The 22,337-nt window shown below is 44.7% G+C and overlaps 1 protein-coding gene across 3 annotated transcripts in view; it reads left to right on the top strand.

Annotated features, from left to right (window-relative positions):
- The window catches only part of tbc1d22a (TBC1 domain family, member 22a), a 189,697-nt gene that overhangs the window by 147,506 nt on the left and 19,854 nt on the right, over nt 1–22,337 (top strand). For all 3 annotated transcript variants that reach the window (XR_011979058.1, XM_072674024.1, XM_072674025.1), the window contains exon 12: nt 8,250–8,345. Coding sequence is in view for 2 of the 3 variants with exons in the window: in XM_072674024.1 (XP_072530125.1) it covers nt 8,250–8,345 (96 nt within the window). In the remaining variant the exon portion in view is untranslated. The remainder of the gene's footprint in view (nt 1–8,249; nt 8,346–22,337) is intronic.

Raw genomic sequence — 22,337 nt, 5'->3', positions numbered from 1 at the left:
ATCCTATTTCAGAAGGTCAGGAATATAGAATATTGCTATAGGGAAGAAATGTGGTTCCCTGATCACTGTTCCCTACTTTGGAAAGTAGGATGGAATATTATATAGAAATACTATATGGAATATTCTTACAGTGAAGATAAGTGGTTAGCTTATTACTGCTAATGCCTCCATTGGGAGGTTCTGAGTGGATCACTATTATAAGAAACGCAGTGGTCACCTGATTACTTCCTATTATTTCCTGCATTGGAGAAGAAAAAAAATCAGGAGCGCTATTTGGAATGCTATTATAGGGAATATACATGGTTCCTTAGTCAGTGTTCCCTACTTTAGAACCGAAATGTGTGTACCTGCCAGTGAGCTATCACACCACGTGGGAGACTGGGGTTCGATTTCTGGTCTGGGTGACTGTGGGTGCTGTGCTACACCAATGGGCAAGACTCCTAACACTACATTGGCCCTCCTCTGTAATACGAGTAACCTTGTAAGTCGCTCTGGATAGGAGTGGCAGCTAAATGCTATAAAGGTAAATGTAAATGTTCCCCTAATCACTATTTTCTTCATTAAAAAATTAGGAGCACTATTCAGAATTCTGCTATAGGAGATGAATGTGCTCACCCAATCACTATTCCCTGCTTTGGGAAGTCAGAAGCACAATATGTAGTACTGTTATAAGGAACAGTAATGGTCACTTTATCACTGTTCTCTGTATTGGAAAATAAAAGCACTATATAGCTGTGTATTGTAGGGCTGCCCGTTCAGTGGCTCATGAGTGCATTATGGGAATAAACATTTTCAATGTAGAAAATAGTGGTAAACACTGATCAGGGAACCACATTTCTTCCCTATAGCAATATTCTATATTCCTGACCTTCTGAAATAGGATATAGGGGCGTAGGGTAACAGTAATCAGGTGACCATTTCTCCTCCCTGTAGTAGTATTCCATATAGTGCTCCTGATATTCCAACACAGGGAACATGGATATGGATTACGGGCCGGTCCCGAACACAGCTGGCGGAGAGGCCGCAGGCACGGTAAAGAGCCATCCTTAGGCCTGCAGAGAGCCACACTCATCTGCTCCCATTATCCAGACATACAGCTCCAGTACTAGACATGATCCCAGTCCACAAACCAGCCTCAGCATATCAGTACCGGCAAACTGCTCACATTCGCTCACGTCAGGTGAGAGGAGACGAGGGCTCTATATTATCACTGTTCTCTGTATTGGAAAATAAGGGGCACTATATAGCTGTGTGTTGTAGGGTCACCTGTCCTTAAACTGCGACTCTCGAGTACATCGTCCTGTTTCTTTGTGTTTTGGGGACACATGACGGGAAAAAGGGTTTCTTTTTAACCCTCTCGCAATTTTCCAAAACAAATAGGCGCAGGCGTTTCTCCACACGCCTGAAAACCCATCAGTGCCTCACTGTAGAAGCCCCATCATACCCTGCGGCTCACATGTACCTAGAAATGCTGTGGTTCGTAGGGGTATTTTCGGATGGGCTCCTCATGATTGATGGCCTTAAAAATACACGAAGAATGAGTTAGACCACCATGTGAAAGTCATACACTGTATGGACAAAAGTATTGGGACACCTGCTCCTTCATTGTTTCTTCTGAAATCAATCTGACTTTCTCTACTGTCCAGAGAAGAAGACTTTCTGCTAGACTTTGGAAGATGAGCATTGCTGTGAGGATTTGATTGCATTCAGTAGCAAGAGCTGAGTTAGTGAGGTCAGGATGATATTGGATGATCACCACCCCACCTCATCATCCCCAACTCATCCCAAAAGTATTAAATGGGGCACCATCATCATTCTAGAGAACACAGCTCTTCCACAGCTCAATGATACTGGGGGGCTTTATTATACCCCTCTGTAGCCAGTAGGTGCCAATAGGGTCATGATGTTGATCTGCTCCAGAGAGTCCTATTCTATTGGCAGTACTTCTTCTCTACAGGGATCTGTCTCAGCAATGGCTGCAATTTAAAGTAGCTGAATGCATTCATTAGAAGGGGTGTCCACATACATTTGGACACGTAGTGAAAAAGGCGGGCAGTGCCTTGCCCGGGTTTGTGCACGTGTGTATGTAGGCAGGGTGGTGTGTGTTCTCATGTGTAGAGACTCAGCTCGTGCTGTGTTTTCTATATTGGGGAGTCATGCTGTGTGTGATGTGACACAAATAGAAGTCAATAGCTCTGCATGAGGCTGGATTGATTGTGTACGGGTCTGTGCATGTGTGTATCCGTGTGTGTTCACTTTGTCCTGGTTACTTGTGTCCGACCTGAAGTGTGTCAGCGACTACCCTCCACCATCCCCATTAATTAAGTCCCCATAATCAGCCCTGTTCCCCCAAGGGAGAAACAGAAAAATAATTAAAATGATCAATGAGCAGAGACGGTGAGGCCCTGGTCTTCATTCTCCGCAGAAATAGACCACAGACCTTCCTTTATTAGGAGCTCTGAGCATCTTTTGTATCTACCTGCTTTCCTTTCAGCTTTTTCATATCACTAGTGATCCTCGTCTTTGTCTTCATCTTCATTTTCATCAAAGCTTTCTTCCTCCTCCTCCTCCTCCCTGGTTCTTCTCACTTCATGCCCTCGCCGTACCTGGATAAGGTTTTGCCTGGACAAGTGGTTAAACAACCGCCCTGTTTGAACTCCCCTGCCTCTCCATTAATTACCCTGAGTACTAGCAGCGGTTGCTGACGTGCAGGTATTCTTGGTAAGGTATTAATGGGACAGTATAACAGAACCTGGCCTTGTTTACAGCTTCCTCAGCGAAGAGACACCCTACATGTTCACGAACCGCTGTTTGAGCGTCTGTAGCCTACCAATGGGACGCAACGACAAGAGAAGCAACGTGTTGGCAGTTGCCATCTGTTTATTGTCAAAACAGAGACCCCAGACGAGAATCAGTCCTGCGTGAAGACTGCACTAGGTTGTTTACACCTTGCATTATCATGGGTTTCATAGCCACTCACATATTCCATGTTCCAACACATGCAGGTCCCACCTACCTTCAAGGTGGTTACGAGGAATTGCCTGGTGGAACAGTAAGCGGAGAGCAGATAGCTGTAATGAACGGGTTTATCAGAAAAGACACTTCCAGCTAAAAGTCTAATCATAAAGGTTCTACAAAGGGTTCTTCAAATGATGCCACAGAAGAACCATTTGTGGTTCTATAAAGAACCATTTTAGTTAAACGACATTAACAGCATTTAGCTGATGCTCTTATCCAGAACGACTTACACAGTAACTCATATTACAGAGGTGAGCCAGTGTAGTGTTAGGAGTCTTGCCCAAGGACTCGTATTGGTGTAGAGCAGCACCCGCAGTCACCCAAACCGGGAATCGAACCCCAGTCTCCCACATGGTGTGGCAGCTCACTGGCAGGTAGTAGTGGTGTTATCTGTTGCACCATATCACCCATATGGTGTGCTAAAGTGATATGAATGGTTCCTATGGTTTCATTATGGCATCACTCAGAGTATCCCAGTAACTAATGCGACGTGGGAATGACGTCTCATCCGAGCTGACCGCGCTCCAGTTAAACGTCTCGGTAACCGTAGTAAAGCTAAAGACTTCGGAGTTTGACAAGCCTTAACCAGCGTTTTATGGTGAATCTAACCACAGCAAGTCCCGGGTTAGCATTTGTAGTGATACCAGTCAATTATTTGGGAGCCATGGGAACTCTAGCACAGATAGAAGTTGGACAGTACTTGAGGTACAGCTGATTTAGTGAGACACTAATGGATAGTGGAAGTGCTGTCCTGGCACCGAAGTGTTGGAACGAACTTCCCCTGGGTATCCGAACGGTCTTCAAACGCAGACTGAAGACAACCCTCCTCTTCCGAGAGTACTTAGTGTGCAGAGTGTAGAGTGACGGACGTCTGTATTTAGTAGAATCTAAGCTTAGAGGGATCTTCTGGATCCTAGTCGATATAAACTAGCTGAGGGTATTTTCTGAGTTATAGTGAAGCTCTTCTGTAAATGGCTCTGGAGAAGAGTGTCTGCTAAAGGCCGGACCGGTCCAACACTAGCACATATTACAGTAGTGTTGTTGCTTTGGGTTTGGCTTGGTGACGTTGGTCAACTGGGTCTCCTGTTCAGATATTGGACCTCTGTCCCAGTTCAAATACAACGCAGCATAAGCACTGTGGTCGAGATCCATCTCTGACCACCTCTGAGTGTGGTTTGAGGGATCTGATCAGAGTCCAATCACAAAGCCTCCTGGGCTTGTTTACCTGATGTGTGGTTTACATCTGAACGTGATCCGATGTACTGTTAATGCAAGGTGGACGGAGGCTCAGCTATGCAGGACAAGTGTGACAGCGCCACAGGTCTTCTACAGGACCTGGCGCCTTTAGGACGGTCGTTTTGGGAAGCAGCCCAGGACGCAGATTGAGATCGGTTCCCACAAACCTTGCAAGCGTTGGTCTTCCAGAGGTCCTTTTGGGAAGCTCTCTTTCAGTCAGCAGTGTGGAGCTGGTGTTGCCCAGTGTTGGACTACACCTGTTGAGACCTCTGGAAGTGGAGCAGCAGCAGTCGGTGCTTTTCTCTGAAAATGTCTAAGTGCAAAGAGATACTCTGGTTTCTCTCCATGCGGTTGGACATATGCAGGTGCCCTTGCAGCCCAGGCCTGTCTGTTGAGTGTCTAATTAAGTGGATTTCACGCCTGTGTGGTCACTTTGACAAGGAGGTGACGGAAGATGACTTCAGGGTAATTGCGCTGGACGTAACGTGTGTGTGTGTGTGTGTGTGTGTGTGTGTGTGTGTGTGTGTGTGGCTCTGAAGCCTACTCTCACCACTGTATCTCGGTGTGTGTGTGTGCTGTGTTTCCCAAGTCCCTGCTACAGTTGGGAATGTTTCCATTGCTCTCATTTACCCTTGAAGGGTAGCGCCGCCTTGGCTGTTTATTGGCGAAAAGCAGTGAAGCCATTGATTTTCATTAAGTCCTCTCCGTGGCCGGCATGAAAGATGATCATAGGCTCTCCTGTGTGAAGCCTCCGCATGGCCAGCTGTTGAATGCCACACTTTTCCAGCCCCTCGTGGGGCCTGAGCTCTTTGAACAATACCGCAGGCTCTCCGGACGCCTCCGTGTTTGCTCATGTTGGCTCATGTTTGCCTACATTTGCACAGAAGAGCAACTTTGGGCACTGCACTGCTTGCCGAGCTGGATTGAATCATTCATGCCCTCCCAGTACTGCTTATTGACTGTCCCTGTGTGTGAGTGTGTGAGTGTGTGTGTGTGTGTGAGCGCCCGTTTCTGACTGGAATAATATGTACACATGCAGATGAGGGGAGTTATCATATTCGCTGCTGCAGATCAGTACGGTTATCACGGGATGGGAAATATCCCAGTCTTCGAGTGCAGTGGATATGCGGTTTCTCAAACGCTGGGGAAGCTTTATTTAATTTAATTGGATGGGTTATCCAGGATGGCCATTGTGCCTCGAGTTGAGCTCAACAAGGTATGGGTTCTCTGCTCAGGATGAACATGATAGGCTCTCCACCATTCATATACAGCTCTGGAAAAGATGAAGAGACCCCCTACATGATCAGTTTCTCTGGTTTTATTATTTGTAGGCAGTGTGTTTAAGGGTAATTAACATTTGTGTTGTATTTCATAAACCATGGACAACATTTCCTCTAAACTCCAAATAAAAATATTACTATTTAGAGCATTTATTTATTTATTTATTTATTTATCTGCAAAAATGACAACTGCTGAAAACAGCTGCTCAATTAATGTAAAGAAATGATTATAATAATAATTATAATGTAAATAAGTTATTATTCAGATTTAATCACAGTACTAATATCTGAACTCTGAGATCATTCAGAATCACTATGGTGAAATAATAACCTCGACGGCCAATCACAGCTCTCATGTCTCGGCCGGCTCTCCACTAGTCTTTCACACTGCTGTTGGGACTTTATGCTGTTTATAGTCTGTAGATTCAGCAGAACTCAGCTCTGTTTGAGGAAATGTCTGGAATAAAACATCTGCCACACGCACAGAGATGCACATTTAATAAAAATAATTAAGTACAGAGCTGTGTATATGTGTATATATATATATGTGCGTGCGTGCGTGCGTGCGTGCGTGCGTGTATATATGTGTGTGTGTGTGTGTATATATATATATATATATATATATATATATATATATATATATATACAGTGAGTCCAAGAAGTATTTGATCCCTTGCTGATTTTCTTTGTTTGCCCACTAATAAAGACACTATCCTTCTGCACTTTTAATGGTAGATATATTCTAACATGGAGAGACAGAATATCAAGACAAAAATCCAGAATATAATTTTAAAGAATATATTTTAATTAATTTGTATTTCAATGAGGAAAATAAGTATTTGATCCCTCTTGCCAAACACACTCAATACTTAGTGGCAAAGCCTTTGTTTGCAAGCACAGCGGTGAGACGTTTGTTGTAGTTAACCACAAGTTTAGCACACACACCAGGGGGAATTTTGGCCCACTCTTCTTTGCAGATCCTCTCTAAATCATGAAGGTTGGTGGGCTGTCGCTTGGCAACTCTGACCTTCAGCTCCCTCCATAGATTTTCGATCGGATTGAGGTCTGGCGACTGGCTGGGCCACTCCATGACCTTAATGTGATTTTTCTTGAGCCAATCCTTTTTTGCCTTTGCTGTATGTTTAGGGTCGTTATCATGTTGGAAGACCCAACCACGGCCCATTTTCAGATCCCTGGCAGAGGGGAGGAGGTTGTCCCTCAGGATTGTGCGGTACATGGCTCCATCCATCTTCCCAGTGATGCGGTGAAGTAGCCCTGTACCCTTGGCAGAGAAACACCCCCAAAACATTATGCTTCCACCTCCATGCTTGACGGTGGGCACAGTGTTCTTGGGGTCATAGGCAGCATTTTTCTTCCTCCACACATGGCGGGTGGAGTTGAGGCCAAAAAGTTCAATTTTGGTCTCGTCTGACCACAAAACCTTCTCCCAATAACTTGGTTCATCTTTCAAATGATCATTGGCATACTTGAGGCGCGCCTCCACATGTGCTCTCTTCAGCAGGGGTACCTTTCGGGCACTGCAGGATGTGAATCCATTGTTGCGCAAAGTGTTGCCAATTGTTTCCTTGCAAACTGTGGTCCCAGCTGCCTTCAGGTCATTTGCTAACTCCTGCCGAGTGGTTGCAGGACGATTTCTGACTGTTCTCAGCATCATTGCCACCCCACGAGGCGAAATCTTCTTTGGAGCACCGGGCCGAGGTCTGTTGATTGTCATGTTATACTCTTTAAACTTTCTGATAATTGCACCAATAGTTGTTACTTTCACATCCAACACCTTACTAATCTTTTTGTAGCCCATTCCAGCTTTGTGAAGGTCAACAATTCTGACTCTGAGGTCCTGTGACAGCTCTTTGGTTTTACCCATGTTGGAGACTTGAAATCTGTGTGATCTGTCTGATTCTGTGGACAGGTGTTTTTCACACAAGTGATTAGTGAGAACAGGTGGCTTCAGGTCAGGTAACAAGTTGATTGGGAGTGTCTAACTGGTCTGTAAAAGCCAGAACTGCTAATGAATACTAAGGGATCAAATACTTATTTCACTCCATGAAATACAAATCAATTAATATATATTCCTTAGATTTATTTTCTGGATTTTCTTTTTAATATTCTGTCTCTCCATGTAAGAATACATCTACCATTAAAAGTATAGAATGATCATGTCTTTATTAGTGGGCCAACGAAGAAAATCAGCAAGGGATCAAATACTTCTTGGACTCACTGTATATATATACACACACACACACATGTAAGGGTGGGTGGTATGCCAGTTGATTCAAAATACCAGTATGCTACATACTAGTGTCGGGAGCATTGCTGGTGTTAGGACGAGCTACAAACTGGTGAGTTGATTGATGGTTCCAAATTGGGAGAAAATTTGACCAAATACAACAAAAACAATTGGAGAATGGAGATACAGGGTTTTGTTCAGATGATATGCAGCCAATGCTGGACGGCCCTCTGTAAATGACCTTATCTAAGAGGATCTGATCGGTCCCTGTTTCATAGAGTGTTTTTAAAAGTCTTAGTAGGAGATAATTTACCTTCTCTGAGTGAATGAGGGACGTCCTGCAGCTGCAGCAGTTTATCTAACCCTGACCCAGTTTTTCTCCAAGGGCCGAAAATTCATCATTAATCCACACTTAAAGAGCGAGTGCGTCCCTGCTGATTGTGCTGCTCTCTTCTGGGTGTTGACAGGCTGAGCCCGAAGGCTTCTCTCACTTCCACCTGTACGTGTGTGCTGCTTTCCTGGTGCGCTGGAGGAAGGAGATTTTGGAGGAGAAGGACTTCCAGGTGAGTTTCAGATATTCCCATTAGTGTGTGTGTGTGTGTGTGTCTGTGTGTGTCTGTGTGTGTGTGTGTGTGTGTGTGTGTGTGTGTGTGTGTGTGCGTGCTTCTGGCTTGCCTGGTGTCTTTGCCATGTCTCTCTATAGTCCCTCAGCTGCAGTAAGTGTCCTCATTCGGGCCTCTCTATCCTCATTAACTGCAGGGGTCGCCGGGTCGTTGCGCTTGCATTAGCGTGATGACAATGGCAGCTGCTGTAAGGTGACATTGCACCGAGCACTTAGGGTGGTCGTCCCCTCGTGCCTCTCTCTCTCTCTCTCTCTCTCTCTCTCTCTCTCTTTTTTCTCTCTCTCTCTCTTTGTCTGTCTGTATATCTCCCTCTTTTTGTGTAGGTAAGTGCAGGTTAAGGCTTTAGATGAAGTACTAATGGGTAGGGCAGGCTGCCTAAGTGTTTTGGCTGTGTGTGTGTGTGTGTGTGTGTGTGTGTGTGTTTCTGGAAGTTGTTCGCTTTGGTTGTTTCATGCCCTGAAGCAACAGTGCAAAAACCTGCTTCGACACCTCTGAGTAGATCTTTGATTTCTATTAGTTATAAAGTCATAAAGAAAGCTACACTAAATTGACAAAAGTATTGGGACACCTGCTCATTCACTGCTTCTTCTGAAATCAAGGCTATCAAAAAGAGTTGATCCTGCTTTTGTCAGAATGTTGGATGATGATCCCCACCCCACCTCATCATCCCCAACTCCCCAACCTATCCCTGAAGTACTGGATGCTGGGGGGGGGGGGGGGGGGGGGGCCTTGTAGATGGCAGTACTAGATAAGCTATGTGTGCATTTGCACATCTGTGTCAGCAGTTGATGTGCAATTTGAAAGTGCAATTCCAGTGTCTGAAGCAGAAAAATGGCCTCTGATTGGCTGCTTTCTACCCGGCCTGCACCTCAACTGCCTGCAAGTCCAGCGTCCACTCGCTTATGTGCTGATATCGAGGGTGGGTCTGCTCTTCTCTTTAAAGTACGGGTTCATTTCCGGTGAATGTGAACACAAGCCGTAAAAACACCCTAAACGAAGTAATAACGAGCTTTTCTGATGACATCAGCTTCCTGTAGCTCGGCCTTTCTTTCGGACTCTCTTATTCGCTATACCTCGCTTCCTCAGCTGCCTTTCCTCTCTCTCTCTCTATCCGCACACTGAGTGTGAACTCCTGCTGTGTGTGTGTGTGTGTGTGTGTGTGTGCGCGCAGTGTTTGAATGCGTTTAGAGCCTGTGTGCGAGTGTGTAAATTGTTGAATATGCAGGCAGTCAGCGGTGCGTGGTATGCAGTGTGTTTCGGGGCAGGCTGTGCCCCCTCCCTGTGTTGATTGATTGTGTTTACAGTGCCCACTGATTCAGTATGATCCTCTGCACCAGCGTACCAGCAGCCAGCCAGCCTGCCTGCCTCTGCTTGGCATTCAGACAGCCACCCGCGAGTCAGGGGCCACACACATCCGTCTCTGCCCTCCTGTGCCATGTACTGCCGCGAGAGGGAGGGTTCTCTCTCTGTCTTGTCTCGCTCTCTTTAGCGGTTACCTCGCCGCTTACATGTTTTTTTAGTTCTTTTTTTTCACGTTAACGTAACGTATAGGTGAGCGATATGCCAATATGTCATCATTGTCGTGATAAATTAGGCCTCAGTACACAGTAAAGTCGGGAGAGAATGAGAATAGTGACGGGTTCAGAATACTCAATCTCGGGACCACCCTCAGAGGAGCCGTTATCGAGGAGCATTTTAAGGATATTATTATTAGTAGTAGTAGTAGTAGTAGTAGTAATGTAATTATATTTAATTCAATTATATTATTTATGTTATAATTATATTAATTATTATCATTAGGATTAATTAAATTAATTATTATTATTAGGATTAAATGCTGATTTGTCCTTTATCTTTTATGGACGACTAGAAAAACAGCACACGAACACAGCACTACATGGTAAGACTTTATAATATGGGGCTCCTGTGAGCTGCTGCAGTGCCATAAACAGGAGCCCCATATTATAAAGTCTTACTGTTTACGGCACTGCAGCTGCTCACAGGAGCCCCATATTATAAAGTCTTACCGTTTACGGCACTGCAGCTGCTCACAGGAGCCCCATATTATAAAGTCTTACTGTTTACGGCACTGCAGCTGCTCACAGGAGCCCCATATTATAAAGTCTTACCGTTTACGGCACTGCAGCTGCTCACAGGAGCCCCATATTATAAAGTCTTACTGTTTACGGCACTGCAGCTGCTCACAGGAGCCCCATATTATAAAGTCTTACCGTTTACGGCACTGCAGCTGCTCACAGGAGCCCCATATTATAAAGTCTTACTGTTTACGGCACTGCAGCTGCTCACAGGAGCCCCATATTATAAAGTCTTACCGTTTACGGCACTGCAGCTGCTCACAGGAGCCCCATATTATAAAGTCTTACTGTTTACGGCACTGCAGCTGCTCACAGGAGCCCCATATTATAAAGTCTTACTGTTTACGGCACTGCAGCTGCTCACAGGAGCCCCATATTATAAAGTCTTACCGTTTACGGCACTGCAGCTGCTCACAGGAGCCCCATATTATAAAGTCTTACCATCTAGTGCCGCTGTCCTCTCGCTGTGTCCTCTCCAAGCGATGTGCTCTTAGCAAGCTGAAGCAATAACATTAGCTTTTAGCTAACCTGGATTTGGCTTTTTTCGAGTCTTACCTGTCCTGCGTTGCTTAGCTCCAGTGTGGTTCATCTGAGGGAGCCCAGTTTCTTTTGCAGGGAGCTGGTAAAAGCCATTTTGCTAGTGTTAGCTTTAGCCTAGCATGGGGGGGGGGTGTTCTGTTTTAGCAGTGTGTTCAATATATTGTGAGGTTTGGTCCGTTTTGTACAGCCTGACTCTCTCCCACTCTGCAGACCTGCATCCTCATGGACAGTGATATGTGAGTGATGTAATGGTGTAGGCTGAGGAACGAGTGTGTCGGGGATAAAAGGCCCAGGCCATACTTCATCAAGATTCACTCTCGTGCTCCGTCCTCCTGGACCCGCCTGCCGTAATGGATTGTTAGTGGGGTCTTTTTGAAAGTTCTCTGAAAACACTTTCAGGGATGGCTATAAATCTTTGTGCATCGTCAGGATAAGGTAATGCTTAGGCTTTTGCTACAAGCGGCTGCGAGTCTGATTCCTTTTTGTGATAATAATTATGGCTTGCAGAGACGCGAGGAGACTGGAGCAAAGACCCGAGATGAGAAAAGCGATACGGCTGCCATCCGAGGGTGTGGATTGGATCTGGTGTGAATCGTCCGCTCTGTATCAGCATATCAGGAATGTGGTTACCAGACGGTTCTTTAGGGAGGCTGTACGCCTGTCATCAGTAGATTGTGCGAATGTCTTTCTTCTGCCTTCAGCTTAATGGGAGACCCTGTTTTATTGAATTTATCCACTTATTCTATCCATTCGGGCCTGTCTGAGACACCATTTGGCCCATAATAAGGGTCATTATTGAGTTCCCAGTGATATTGCATTGGTATTTAGCGCCTTGTATAAAAACGAGCTACTCTTGGATGTTTTTAGACCTCTGGGAAGCTTTTAATGCATTTAGCAGATGTTCTAATATCTCAAGTGCATCACAAAAAAATATCCGCCGGCTACCGAGATCCTAACAGAAGGAGTGCTGATACCTAGATTCGGCACCCCCAGTGGAGAGATGAGACATTTAAGTGCTGTAAACCTTCTAATAAATGCAAGAGTAGTCTTCAGTGAAGTGCTCCTGACCGAGGTGGGTCTACAGTTCACCCAGGAGAAGTTTCTGCACCTTTCGCCCGGTGTCCTATTCTCATGCCTTTTTGGACATCAGTGAAATCACGTCCTTTGCCCGTGACGATGGTTTCGCACTCTGCTACAACTGACTGGTGTGCTCGCTTATTTACACGTGCAGCAAACCCCCGGCCCAGCTTCTTAACGTTCCCGGCCTTAACAGTGATTCCAGCCCAGGACTGGTCCTAACGCTCTGATATGACCGTGTGTCCGTGTGATGAACGGATCTCCAAAGCACATTTTTCACACATTTTAGCAACATTTTTAGAGTGAAACTCTAGAAGAGGAGCATCATGCAAGCTCAGACCTCAGTATGTTGTCAGAGCTGTGACTGTATGCATGGTCATGGTTAGGAAGGTCCAGTTGATGCAAATGTCAAACCTCCTCAGACCTCGTCCTAGCAGCCATGGGCTCCTCTGAGAAGCTGCAGAGCACCCTGAGCTTTGGCATAGCTGATGCCCACAGAGCAGGAGTGGGTGGCTCTACAAACCCATCACCCCTCATGATGCCCTTTCGGCCCGATTTCACTCTCTCCTACAACTGACTGGTGTGCTCGCCTATTTACACATGCAGCAAAACCCCGGCCCGGCTTCTTAACGTCCCAGGCCTTAACCCTGAATCCAGTCCAGGTCATAATGTTGTTCTGCTATGACCGTGTGTATGCAATTCTCAGCTAATATTATTGATTATTGGGATTTTTTTAGCAGCTCTTTTATCACAGCTCTTCGTATCAGTGTGCTGTTATTCATCCGAGCGTCCGCCTGCTTGTTGCTGTGTTCAGTCAGACCTCCGTGAGCTGTTAGCTGATGTTCGGCGGACTCCCAGTGCTGTGGTTTATATTCATAATCAGCGAAAGAAATGAAAACACTCGTCTTTCTTATGCAAGCTAATATTTTGTCTTTACATGTTTGCTTATTGTCAGGCTGCGTGTAGTTTATTCAGCCTCTCTTTATGAGCCGTGCTTGTTCCAGTCCATGTACCAGCTTCTATTCCTGGCAGGAGGGCGGCTAATAAGTCTGACCCAATTAATAAAAGAGAAGGGCAGAGCACAGTGAGCTGTTCATATAACACACACACACAAACACACACACACACTTACCTATGCTCAGCCTGCCAGCACCACTCGGCATCTCCCTGTTCTCTCTCTCTGTGGTGACCTTTCCTGAGGGAGTGTCCCTCCACTCTGGCTGCGCTGGGTCAGTGCACAGTACTTTAGCATGGAGTTCCTCCTGTCCTGCAGGCCTGTGGCTGCCCACTGCACTCGCTCCAGCCAGCCTAATTAAAGGAGCTGCTCTGCTGATCAATATTCCACCTTCTGAGTCACGGGCACACCTGTGAAACGGCCGGGTGGGACCAGAGGATGAAAGCAGAGCCAGAAAGGCTGCTACAGCTAGGCCGCGTCTCTGTGGCCTCTGACTGACCTCGTCCCAGCAGCCATGGGCTCCTCGGAGAAGCTGCCGAGCAGCACCCTGAGCATTGGCATAGCTGATGCCCACAGAGCAGGAGACGCCTGGAGGAAGACTGAGAGCAGAGTGGTTTCAGGAGCCGGGTCCTCAGTGTTGATTGCTCTGCACCACACGGAGTTGCCGTTATCCTCAGTGGCCTGGGGGGCACCACTGTTAAGCAGTTGGGGGGCTCTCGGTACAGCTTCACTACGGCAGCTCCAGAACACCCCACGAAGTTAGCGGCTCTTCACCCGTCCAGACCTTATCATGATGCCCTTTTGGAGCAGCAGCCAGGTCGCGTCCTGTGCCCGTGACGACTGACCAGCGGTCCCAGGCCGAGTTCAGAGTTCACTCCAAACCATAGGTGGTCATAATGTTCTGATATAATAATAATTCTCATAATTCTTTATAATCAGTATCCTATTGGTTAATTAAAATAAAAGTCACTAATACAAACAGCCCACGCCAAAATAAAACTCACCAATATAATATATAAATTAATCACTAATATAAACAATGTCAAAATAAAAGTCACTAATACAAAAGAATAGTGTCAAAACTATTGATTACTGGGATCTTTATGATCAGTTCTTTTATCATAATTCTTTATCTTTATAATCAGTGTCCTGTTGTTTAATTATAATAAAAGTCACTAATACAAACTTAAAGACCAATAAACAAACTAATAAAAAATAATCACTAATATAGCATCGATAACGGCGTCAAAATAAAATTCACTCAAACGAACAGATTTCAAAATAAAAGTCCCTAATACAAAAGAGTAGTGTCATAATTATTGATTACTGGTATTTTTATTATTTATAATTTATAATTCTTCTTAATCAGTATTCTGTTCGTTAATAAGTCACTAATACAAACCAGCCATGCCAAAATAAGTCTCCAAGGCGATTTATTTTAAGACTGTAAAATTAGAAAAGTGTCAAAATAAGGGTCACTAATAGAAACAAACCATGTCAAAATAAAAGTAACTAATGCAAACACACAGGCTAAATAAAATTAAAAAAAGCCATTAATACAACCAGTCCATGCCACAAATAAAACTCACCAAGACCAATAAACAGACAAGTCAAAATAAGTCACTAATACAAATAAACAAACATGGCATGTCAAATGCAGTCCCTAATGCAAAAGAATAGACTGTGTCAAAATGACTGTGTCTATAAAATCTCATCTAACATTATTGATTACTGGGATTTTTATGATCAGTTCTTTTATCATAATTCTTCATAACCAGTAGCCTGTTGGTAAAATAAAAGTCACTAATACAAACAATCCACGCCAAAAATAATCACAGATATAAACAATGTCAAAATAAAAAAAAGTCACTCATACGAGCAGACTTTAAAATAAAAGTCCCTAATATAGACTGTCAATATGACTGATGATTACTAGGATTTTTATGATCAGCTCTCAGAAAAGGTAAATATGGGTAGATATACCATTACAGGAAGTTGGAGATCCGAAAAAAAGGGCCCAGTCTGAACGGAAGCATCACCGGTACATTGGAGCGAATTGGCTCCACGGTTTGGGGCCTCATCTGCGAGCCGCCTGCCGCCGGCCCCCGTGGACCGCTACTGCAGGCCACACACAGCCAAATGTCAAAGCCTGCTGGCATTTAGCGAGGGCAATATGCAGCAAATGAGCTCTCATTAGGGGTTTGTTTATCACATAACGAGGAAGCCTTTAGAGGAGCTAATGAAACAGGCCCAGAACCTTTCCTCCCCTTTCCCGTCTCTGATTACCTATTCGCTTTCGCTTTTTCAGGGTTTGTTTATTTATTTATTTACATACTTTAGTGTTATAAAGTATAAGAGTGCAGCGTGTGTTCGTACGCGGAACGAGATGTTCCACAGACAGCTGTGAGGAAGACCTTGTTAAAATAGGTAAGTGAGGTATTGGGAGGCCTACCATCACTCAGAGGCCTGTGGCATATCTCTGGGACTTGAACTCTCAGCCTCCTGATGGTGGAGCCAGTAGTGAGAGCAGTGAGTGCTGGATGGCGTCGCTCCGTGGCCAGACATTTGGACAGTTGGATGAAAACTGTGAGGTTGGCAGAAAAGCTGATGGATACGAGCGTCTTCAGAACTTTACGAAGTTTACGGAGGCAGTGAAGCGAGGGTTAAGCAAGAGTTGGAATAACACAACGCTCCTCTTCGCTCCACCCAACCCCTCCAGCCACAAACAGGCCGTGTCAAAATAAAAGTAACCAATGCAAATGAACAGACTATCAAAATAAAAGTCACTAATACAAACAATGTCAAAATAAGCGTCAATAATATAAACAGTGTCAAAAGTCACTAATACAGAGAGAGTCAAAATTATTCACTAATACAAATGAACAAACAGGCCATGTCAAAATAAAAGTAACTAATACCAACAGTGTCAAAATAAGGGTCACTAATACAAACAATGTCAAAATAAGGGTCACTAATAGAAATGAACTGTCATGTCAATGCAAACACACTGTATGTCTGTATATGACTATATGAAAATAAGTCACTAATACAACCAGTCCATGCCAAAATAAAACGAGACAAATAATCACACTGTCAGAATAAATCAGTAATATAAACAGTGTCAATAGAAAGTCACTAATATAAACAGTGTCAAAATAAGTCATTAACACAGTCAGACCCTTTCAAAATAAGTCACTAATACAAATGAACAGTGTCAAAAGGAATGTCACGAACACAGACACCGTGTCAAAATAAAAGTAATGCACAGGGTCAAAATGAATATCACCAATAGAAAAGAAAAAAATAACTAATGCAAAGTGTCAATATAAGGGTCAGAAATAATAAGAATAATACAAACGAACAGACTAAAGATTAAAAGTCACTAACACAAACATGGCATGTCAAAATAAAACTCACTCATACAAACAGACTTCAGAATAAAAGTCACTAATACAAAAGAATCACTAAGAGAAACAGGTTGTGTCTGTTAATAAATCAGTAATACAAATGAACACACCATGCCAAAATAAAAGTCATCAGTGCAAACAGCCTGTGTTAAAATTAATATCGAAACCGTGAGTCTGCTGATCCGTTACACCACTACTGTCTAAAAGTGCCTCTGTATTAGAGACAGATTTCATGTTATGGTTGCTGTCTGTTTGAAATGTCAGCTGGTTTTTATTTTGTGGGACAGTTTAATGTGAAATAGCCGTGGAGAATATTGTGAAGGTGGCACTCGGAGGGTTTTGTTTGCGGCAGTGACGTTATGTAACGTGTCAGTTGTGGTTGCAGGGTTCGCGGGGTCACATTTCTACCACAGGTCGGGTTGTCGCGCAGCAGACGCAGACGGCGGAGGCCTCACCTGACCATATGGCCTAGCTGTGCCGGCGTCTTTCTTTTACCGGTCACCTCTCGCCACCTAGGTGTCCACATGTCGCAGAGACCACCTGACATGCCATATGCCGCCCGCCCCTTAACCTGCCCCTGCTGCCACAGGTCCCCTCACTTCCAAATCAATTACCCAGGCCTCTCACCTCTCCACCTCCTCCAGCGCAGGGCCAGGGGTCGCGGCCCTCATCTGCTGCGGCGGGCAGGCGCTCGCTTACACACCGGCAGAGCTCATTCTGTTCCTTTGGAGCTTTTGGGTCACAGTTGTGTCCTGGAGCTTTTAATGTACTGACAGATCCTGAGCGCAGCTTTCTTTGGGTGGGTGGTCCTCAAGCGCGAGGCGTGGAGAACACGCTTATGCGTGGACGAGCGAGGGACCGAGAGAGGGAGAGAAATCAATCTCCCACTTTAGAGTTTTAATGGATTGATTTGATTTAATTTATAGCAGAACCGGAGTGTGTGTGTGTGTGTGTGTGTGTGTGTTTTTTTTATACATTATTAGGACAAAAACATGCATTTTCACCATTAAAGAGTTTCTCTTGCTTTTGTTGGACTAACTGCCTCTAGAAGTCTTATCTACTAGGTTTAGGAGGAGCATTGCTGTGAGGATTTGATTGCATTCTGCAACGAGCTGAGTTAACGCGGTCAGGATGTTGATGGTTGATGATGATGATCACCTCCCCACCTCACCATCCACAACTCATCCCAAAAGTACTGGATGGAGCTCCACCACCATCATTCTAGAAAGCACAGTTCTCCACTCCACAGCTCAATGCTGGGGGGCTTTATATATATACCCCTCTATAGCCCACGCCTGGCATTAGGCAGCATGGTGCCAGTAGGTTTATGTGTGTTTATCTGCTCCAGAGTGTCCTATTCTATTGGTAGTACGTCTCTACAGGGACTGTAGTGGCTGAATGCATTCATTAGAAGGGGTGTCCACAAACATTTGGACCTGGTGTATCTCTCTGTGCTGTTATTTATAATGATGTGCATCATGTTTTTACTATATATATATATATATCTTGCCGTTGCTTGTGAGTGTTTGCTGGTATCCGTGTTATCTAATAAGGCCCCGGTGTGAGGCTGCGGGTATCTCCACTGTGCTCTGCTCCAGGCTCTCTCCAGAATGTGGAGTTATGTGCTCTTATTATCAACATCATACATGAGTGCAGGTCTTAATTGAAACAGGCTCATGTATTACAGCCACAGTGATGGGAGTGTGTTCTGCCGAAGCCTCGCTGCGACATACACTTTCACTGCGCTTCATTAGCAGAGGATATTAATAGCCTGCAGCTCTGGCTATCAGGGGATGACTTAACTTCTCCAGCTCCGAGTGCTCTTTCGGTTTTCACTGCCCTTTGTGCTAAACCCACCAAAAGTGATTCACGCAGCAGGCCACCCAGCCACATTTAGTCACCAGCCTGTTCCAGCCAGGGGTTTAGTTACTCGCAGAAATAGGTAGAGCTCTTTGGTCCAGGTTTGGTCCTTTTCTAATCTTCTGATTTTTTTTTAAATGTATTTATTTCTTTATTTTTTGTTTTCTCTTTGTGCCTTTTTTCAATAACACGGCTACTTCTCACAGCGGCGCCGAGAAAAGTTGCATTTCATTTCCCTGGCCCGTGTCTTACATAAGCGTGGATGAATAAATAAAAGTGAAAGAGAAGGGAAAGAACAGAGGAAGGGGGAAAATACGGCACTTCACGCTTGTTACATTCATTATGCTGCTAAATTAAAAACCAGCAACTATCAGCTCCTAATGTTTTGTCTTGTTCCACCTCAGGTGGTTCAAACAGCCGAAACTAAATGGATTCCCTGTCTTTGTGAATAACTGGGAGCAGACACACTCTTAATTTGTTGTGCAAGCTCTGAGAGGCTGAGGCACACTGCCTGATTGACTTAGTGCTTAGGGCTCTCAGCTAATGCACCCCACGCCATTTTCTATCAAGTACTTACTTATGTTGTTCTGTCAATAGATTACAGAGCTGCTTTATGTGAGACATTAACTTAAAAAAACAAAAAAAAACACAGAGCCGAAATTCCACCAAGTTAAACCCCAAACTGCAGCAAACTGGTGCGAGGGGGATGCTGGCAGGGTACGAGCGAAGTGGCATCCTTTGGATGAAGGCAGTGGTTGCAGGCTTCCTTCGTTCTCCATTTTTATCCATAGCGCCTCCAACCTGACTTTTCTCCGTAATCTGAATCTGACCGTTCTTTATACTGTATCAGAATGTCATGATGAACGGACCAATAGAAATGCTCCAGAATGACCTGGATTAAAATAGCTTTAATTTGACTTCCATTGAAAGTTAGAAGGTTTTTGACCTGAAAGCTTTAAAGCTGTTTTTGAGCAGCAGATCAAAGAATAAAGGAAATGATCAACATCAAACAGAAGATAAACTTGACCAAAAATTGACCGATGCTGATGCTGATTTGGTGGACTGTGCTCCAGAAGAACCGAATGTTCAGCAGTTACTAGGCAAGACTTCTCTACTTCTCTATCTAGATGAAGATAAGCTTTCTGCTAGATTTTGGAGGAGCATTGCTGTGAGGATTTGATTGCTTTTAGGATGTTGGATGATGATAATCACCACTCCTCTGCATCCTCAACTCCCCAACATTCCAGGCGTTTGCCATCAGCAGCCAGAGCCTAAGAGAGCATAATTGGCCTTGCGCTCTCTCTCTCTCTCTCTCTCTCTCTCTCTCTCTCTCTCCCTCCCCAAATCGCTTCAGTGTGATGATGGCCGGCATCTTATCTGGGTACCCGCCGCTTTCCCCTCCCCGAGTGTGAGGAGGCCTAGTGTCTGAGGAATTCCATGTGATAAGGGGAGAGTACAAACGAGTGGGTTGGGTAATTGGCTCTAAAATCAGAGAGGAAAATGAAGTTAAAATGACAGTGTTATTTATCTTTTTTTTGTTTTTGTCAGCTCAGCTTTTTATCTGGAATTACTTTGAAGGACAAGCGAAGTCTCTCAAATCGTCGTCGTTGTTTTATCTTCTGATATTTTGGTTTAATTATGAATTGACAGTACACAAATTACAACCAGGAGACGATTTGAAGGTTCTTCGTTTTAAGCTGCTAATTACACTGTTAATTACTGCCATTTAATGTTTACTGATTTGGGGAGAATTTACCTTTCTACTGGACACAAAGACATTAGTTTTAGTTAAACAGAAAAAATGACAGACTCATTGCTGGTTCCCCTGAAGTTCTAGTCCAGCCTTAATTAAATGTCTGTCTGAAGCTGCCGACAGTCTAAATGTCAGCTGGCTTGATTAACTGACCGTTTAACGGCTCTAAACAGTAATTGACAGTGGTCTGTTTACGCTTCAGAAAGGTCATTTGAAGTTTTTTCGAACATTTCCGCCATGCCTTTGATTTCCCTTTCTCGCAAATGATCACATTTAATGAGAACCAGAGTTGTTAGCTTGTTTATTTCAGACTTAAATTGAATGAAAGACTGCAGAGAGTGCCATTTACATACGTCTGATCTCCCCAGGTCCATGGTGGTGGTGGTGGTCATATTTCCCTCGTCGTCCCTGGACGGTGGTTACTGAGTTATAGTGTTGACTCTATTAGCGGAGTTGACAGATTGGATGAGTTGGACCCCTCCTGATTAATAGAAAGCCCGTCCCATTCATCAGGAAACTTGCAATTTTGTCCAAACTTGGGCTGGGAGTGGAGCCTCGTTTAAGGTGCTCGTAATGATTGATTATCCTTGTGCCGTACTTGTTCCAGAGTGAGCCGCAGCCCTCCCCCGTAAATGGCCTTTAATACAGTTTGTTGATGGAGTGCTGCTGTTGTAGCAGAATTACACTCAATGAAAGGGAGGAGGGAGGAACGCTTTATACCAAAAAAAAAATAAAAAGGCCCTACCGAGGGGGCCACGGAAGTAATTACAGACTCGATCTCCACGCACCCCAAAGCTTAAGCTAAAGCCGGCACGTCTCGGTTTCGCCGAAGCCTTTATAAACAAAGCTGTTTATAAAGCGGCCCTGCGATCAATCAGTCACCCTTCGCTGCTCGTTTCGTCACATAGGTGTTTAAAACATGAGGATCAAGCGCTGGGGATGTGAAGCACTGTGTGATGGAGTGACTGCGCCGCTGTTCTCGAGCCGCAGATCGATTCCCGCGAATTGGGGTGGGCCTGGCGAGAAGATGAGGGGTCCGGCAGTCGTAATGCTGGATTTTATGCGCTAATCATACGCTCTCCGCGTTCTGCCTAACCCGCCGTCCGTCTGCACGCCAAACAACCTGCCAGTAGCAGTCATTAGCGGGTTGTCATTGGCGACGGTAGTTTATCAGTCCGCGAGCGTCTGTCTGTCCGTTCAGCAGCCGCGCCGAAAAGAACGGCCGCTTAATTGAGCCGCTCGTCTGCCGTTATCTGTGCAGCTGGAAATTCAGCGCGGACCGCTCCGATCACGCCGTCTCCCTCGTTCAGTTAGAGAGCAGAATTCAATTCAATCAAGTCCTGAGATAAGATACAAACAGAAGAGGGCTATATAAACACGTTTCACGGTGGCGGCAGACAAGGTGATGCTCAAGGGAGTCTCACCCGAGTGGTGGTCATTATCCTTCGAGTTTCTACACGGGCGTCCGTGTAGAAAAACCCGGCCCATGCTGCCAGTGCAATCAGGTTCGGCCCATTTAAACCGCGGAAAGCGTTCCCGGCGCTAATACTGTGATAATCACCCACTTTTGCTTCTTCTGGTGCTTTGTGGTAATTATAGTTGGTGTTCACTTTACCAGCGTGACTTGATTAAGTACTGTCCCGTCTTATCGTACTCGCACTGCTACACGGCATATGCGGGAGCAGCGTGAGAGAATATCATGGGAATGCAGTCATCTGCTGTCTATTCATTTAGACAGACCACACACAGGGCTTCTTTTTTACTGAACAGGGGAAAAATAAAGAAGTAAGCGGCGAGAGGCTGAACATGAGAGGCATTAACGGGATTTCAGCTCAGTTAAGGGGTGTATTTTCAGCAGTGCAACACAATACAGTATATAATCACCAGCGTTCGAGAAATAATTACATTTGCACTTACTTCCGATAAGCGACGCAGTTCCTTCACATTAGGTCATAGTTGCCAAGCAACATAATGCTCAAAGCTTATTCAGTGATCAGCGCAATGGCTTTAGGGCGTTAATACACAATTCAGCTGTTGTGGCCATGTTTGTATACATACATAAGGTTTAAAACATGAAAAATTGTATAAATATTTATACTTTTATAAAGCCTGTATGACCCCAGATGTAGTATCTGCCACATTGTGCCATACACAGCGCTCTCCAGTGGTCATCACTGTAGCATTTTACTCCAGCCAAAGCAGCAACACACTTATGACATACAAGCGTACACTTCAGATCTATTT

The sequence above is a fragment of the Salminus brasiliensis genome, chromosome 2 (genome assembly GCF_030463535.1).
Source record: "Salminus brasiliensis chromosome 2, fSalBra1.hap2, whole genome shotgun sequence".
Lineage (NCBI taxonomy): Eukaryota > Metazoa > Chordata > Actinopteri > Characiformes > Bryconidae > Salminus > Salminus brasiliensis.
The sequence above is the reverse complement of the archived record's forward strand: the minus strand, read 5'-3'. Positions and strand labels throughout refer to the sequence as shown.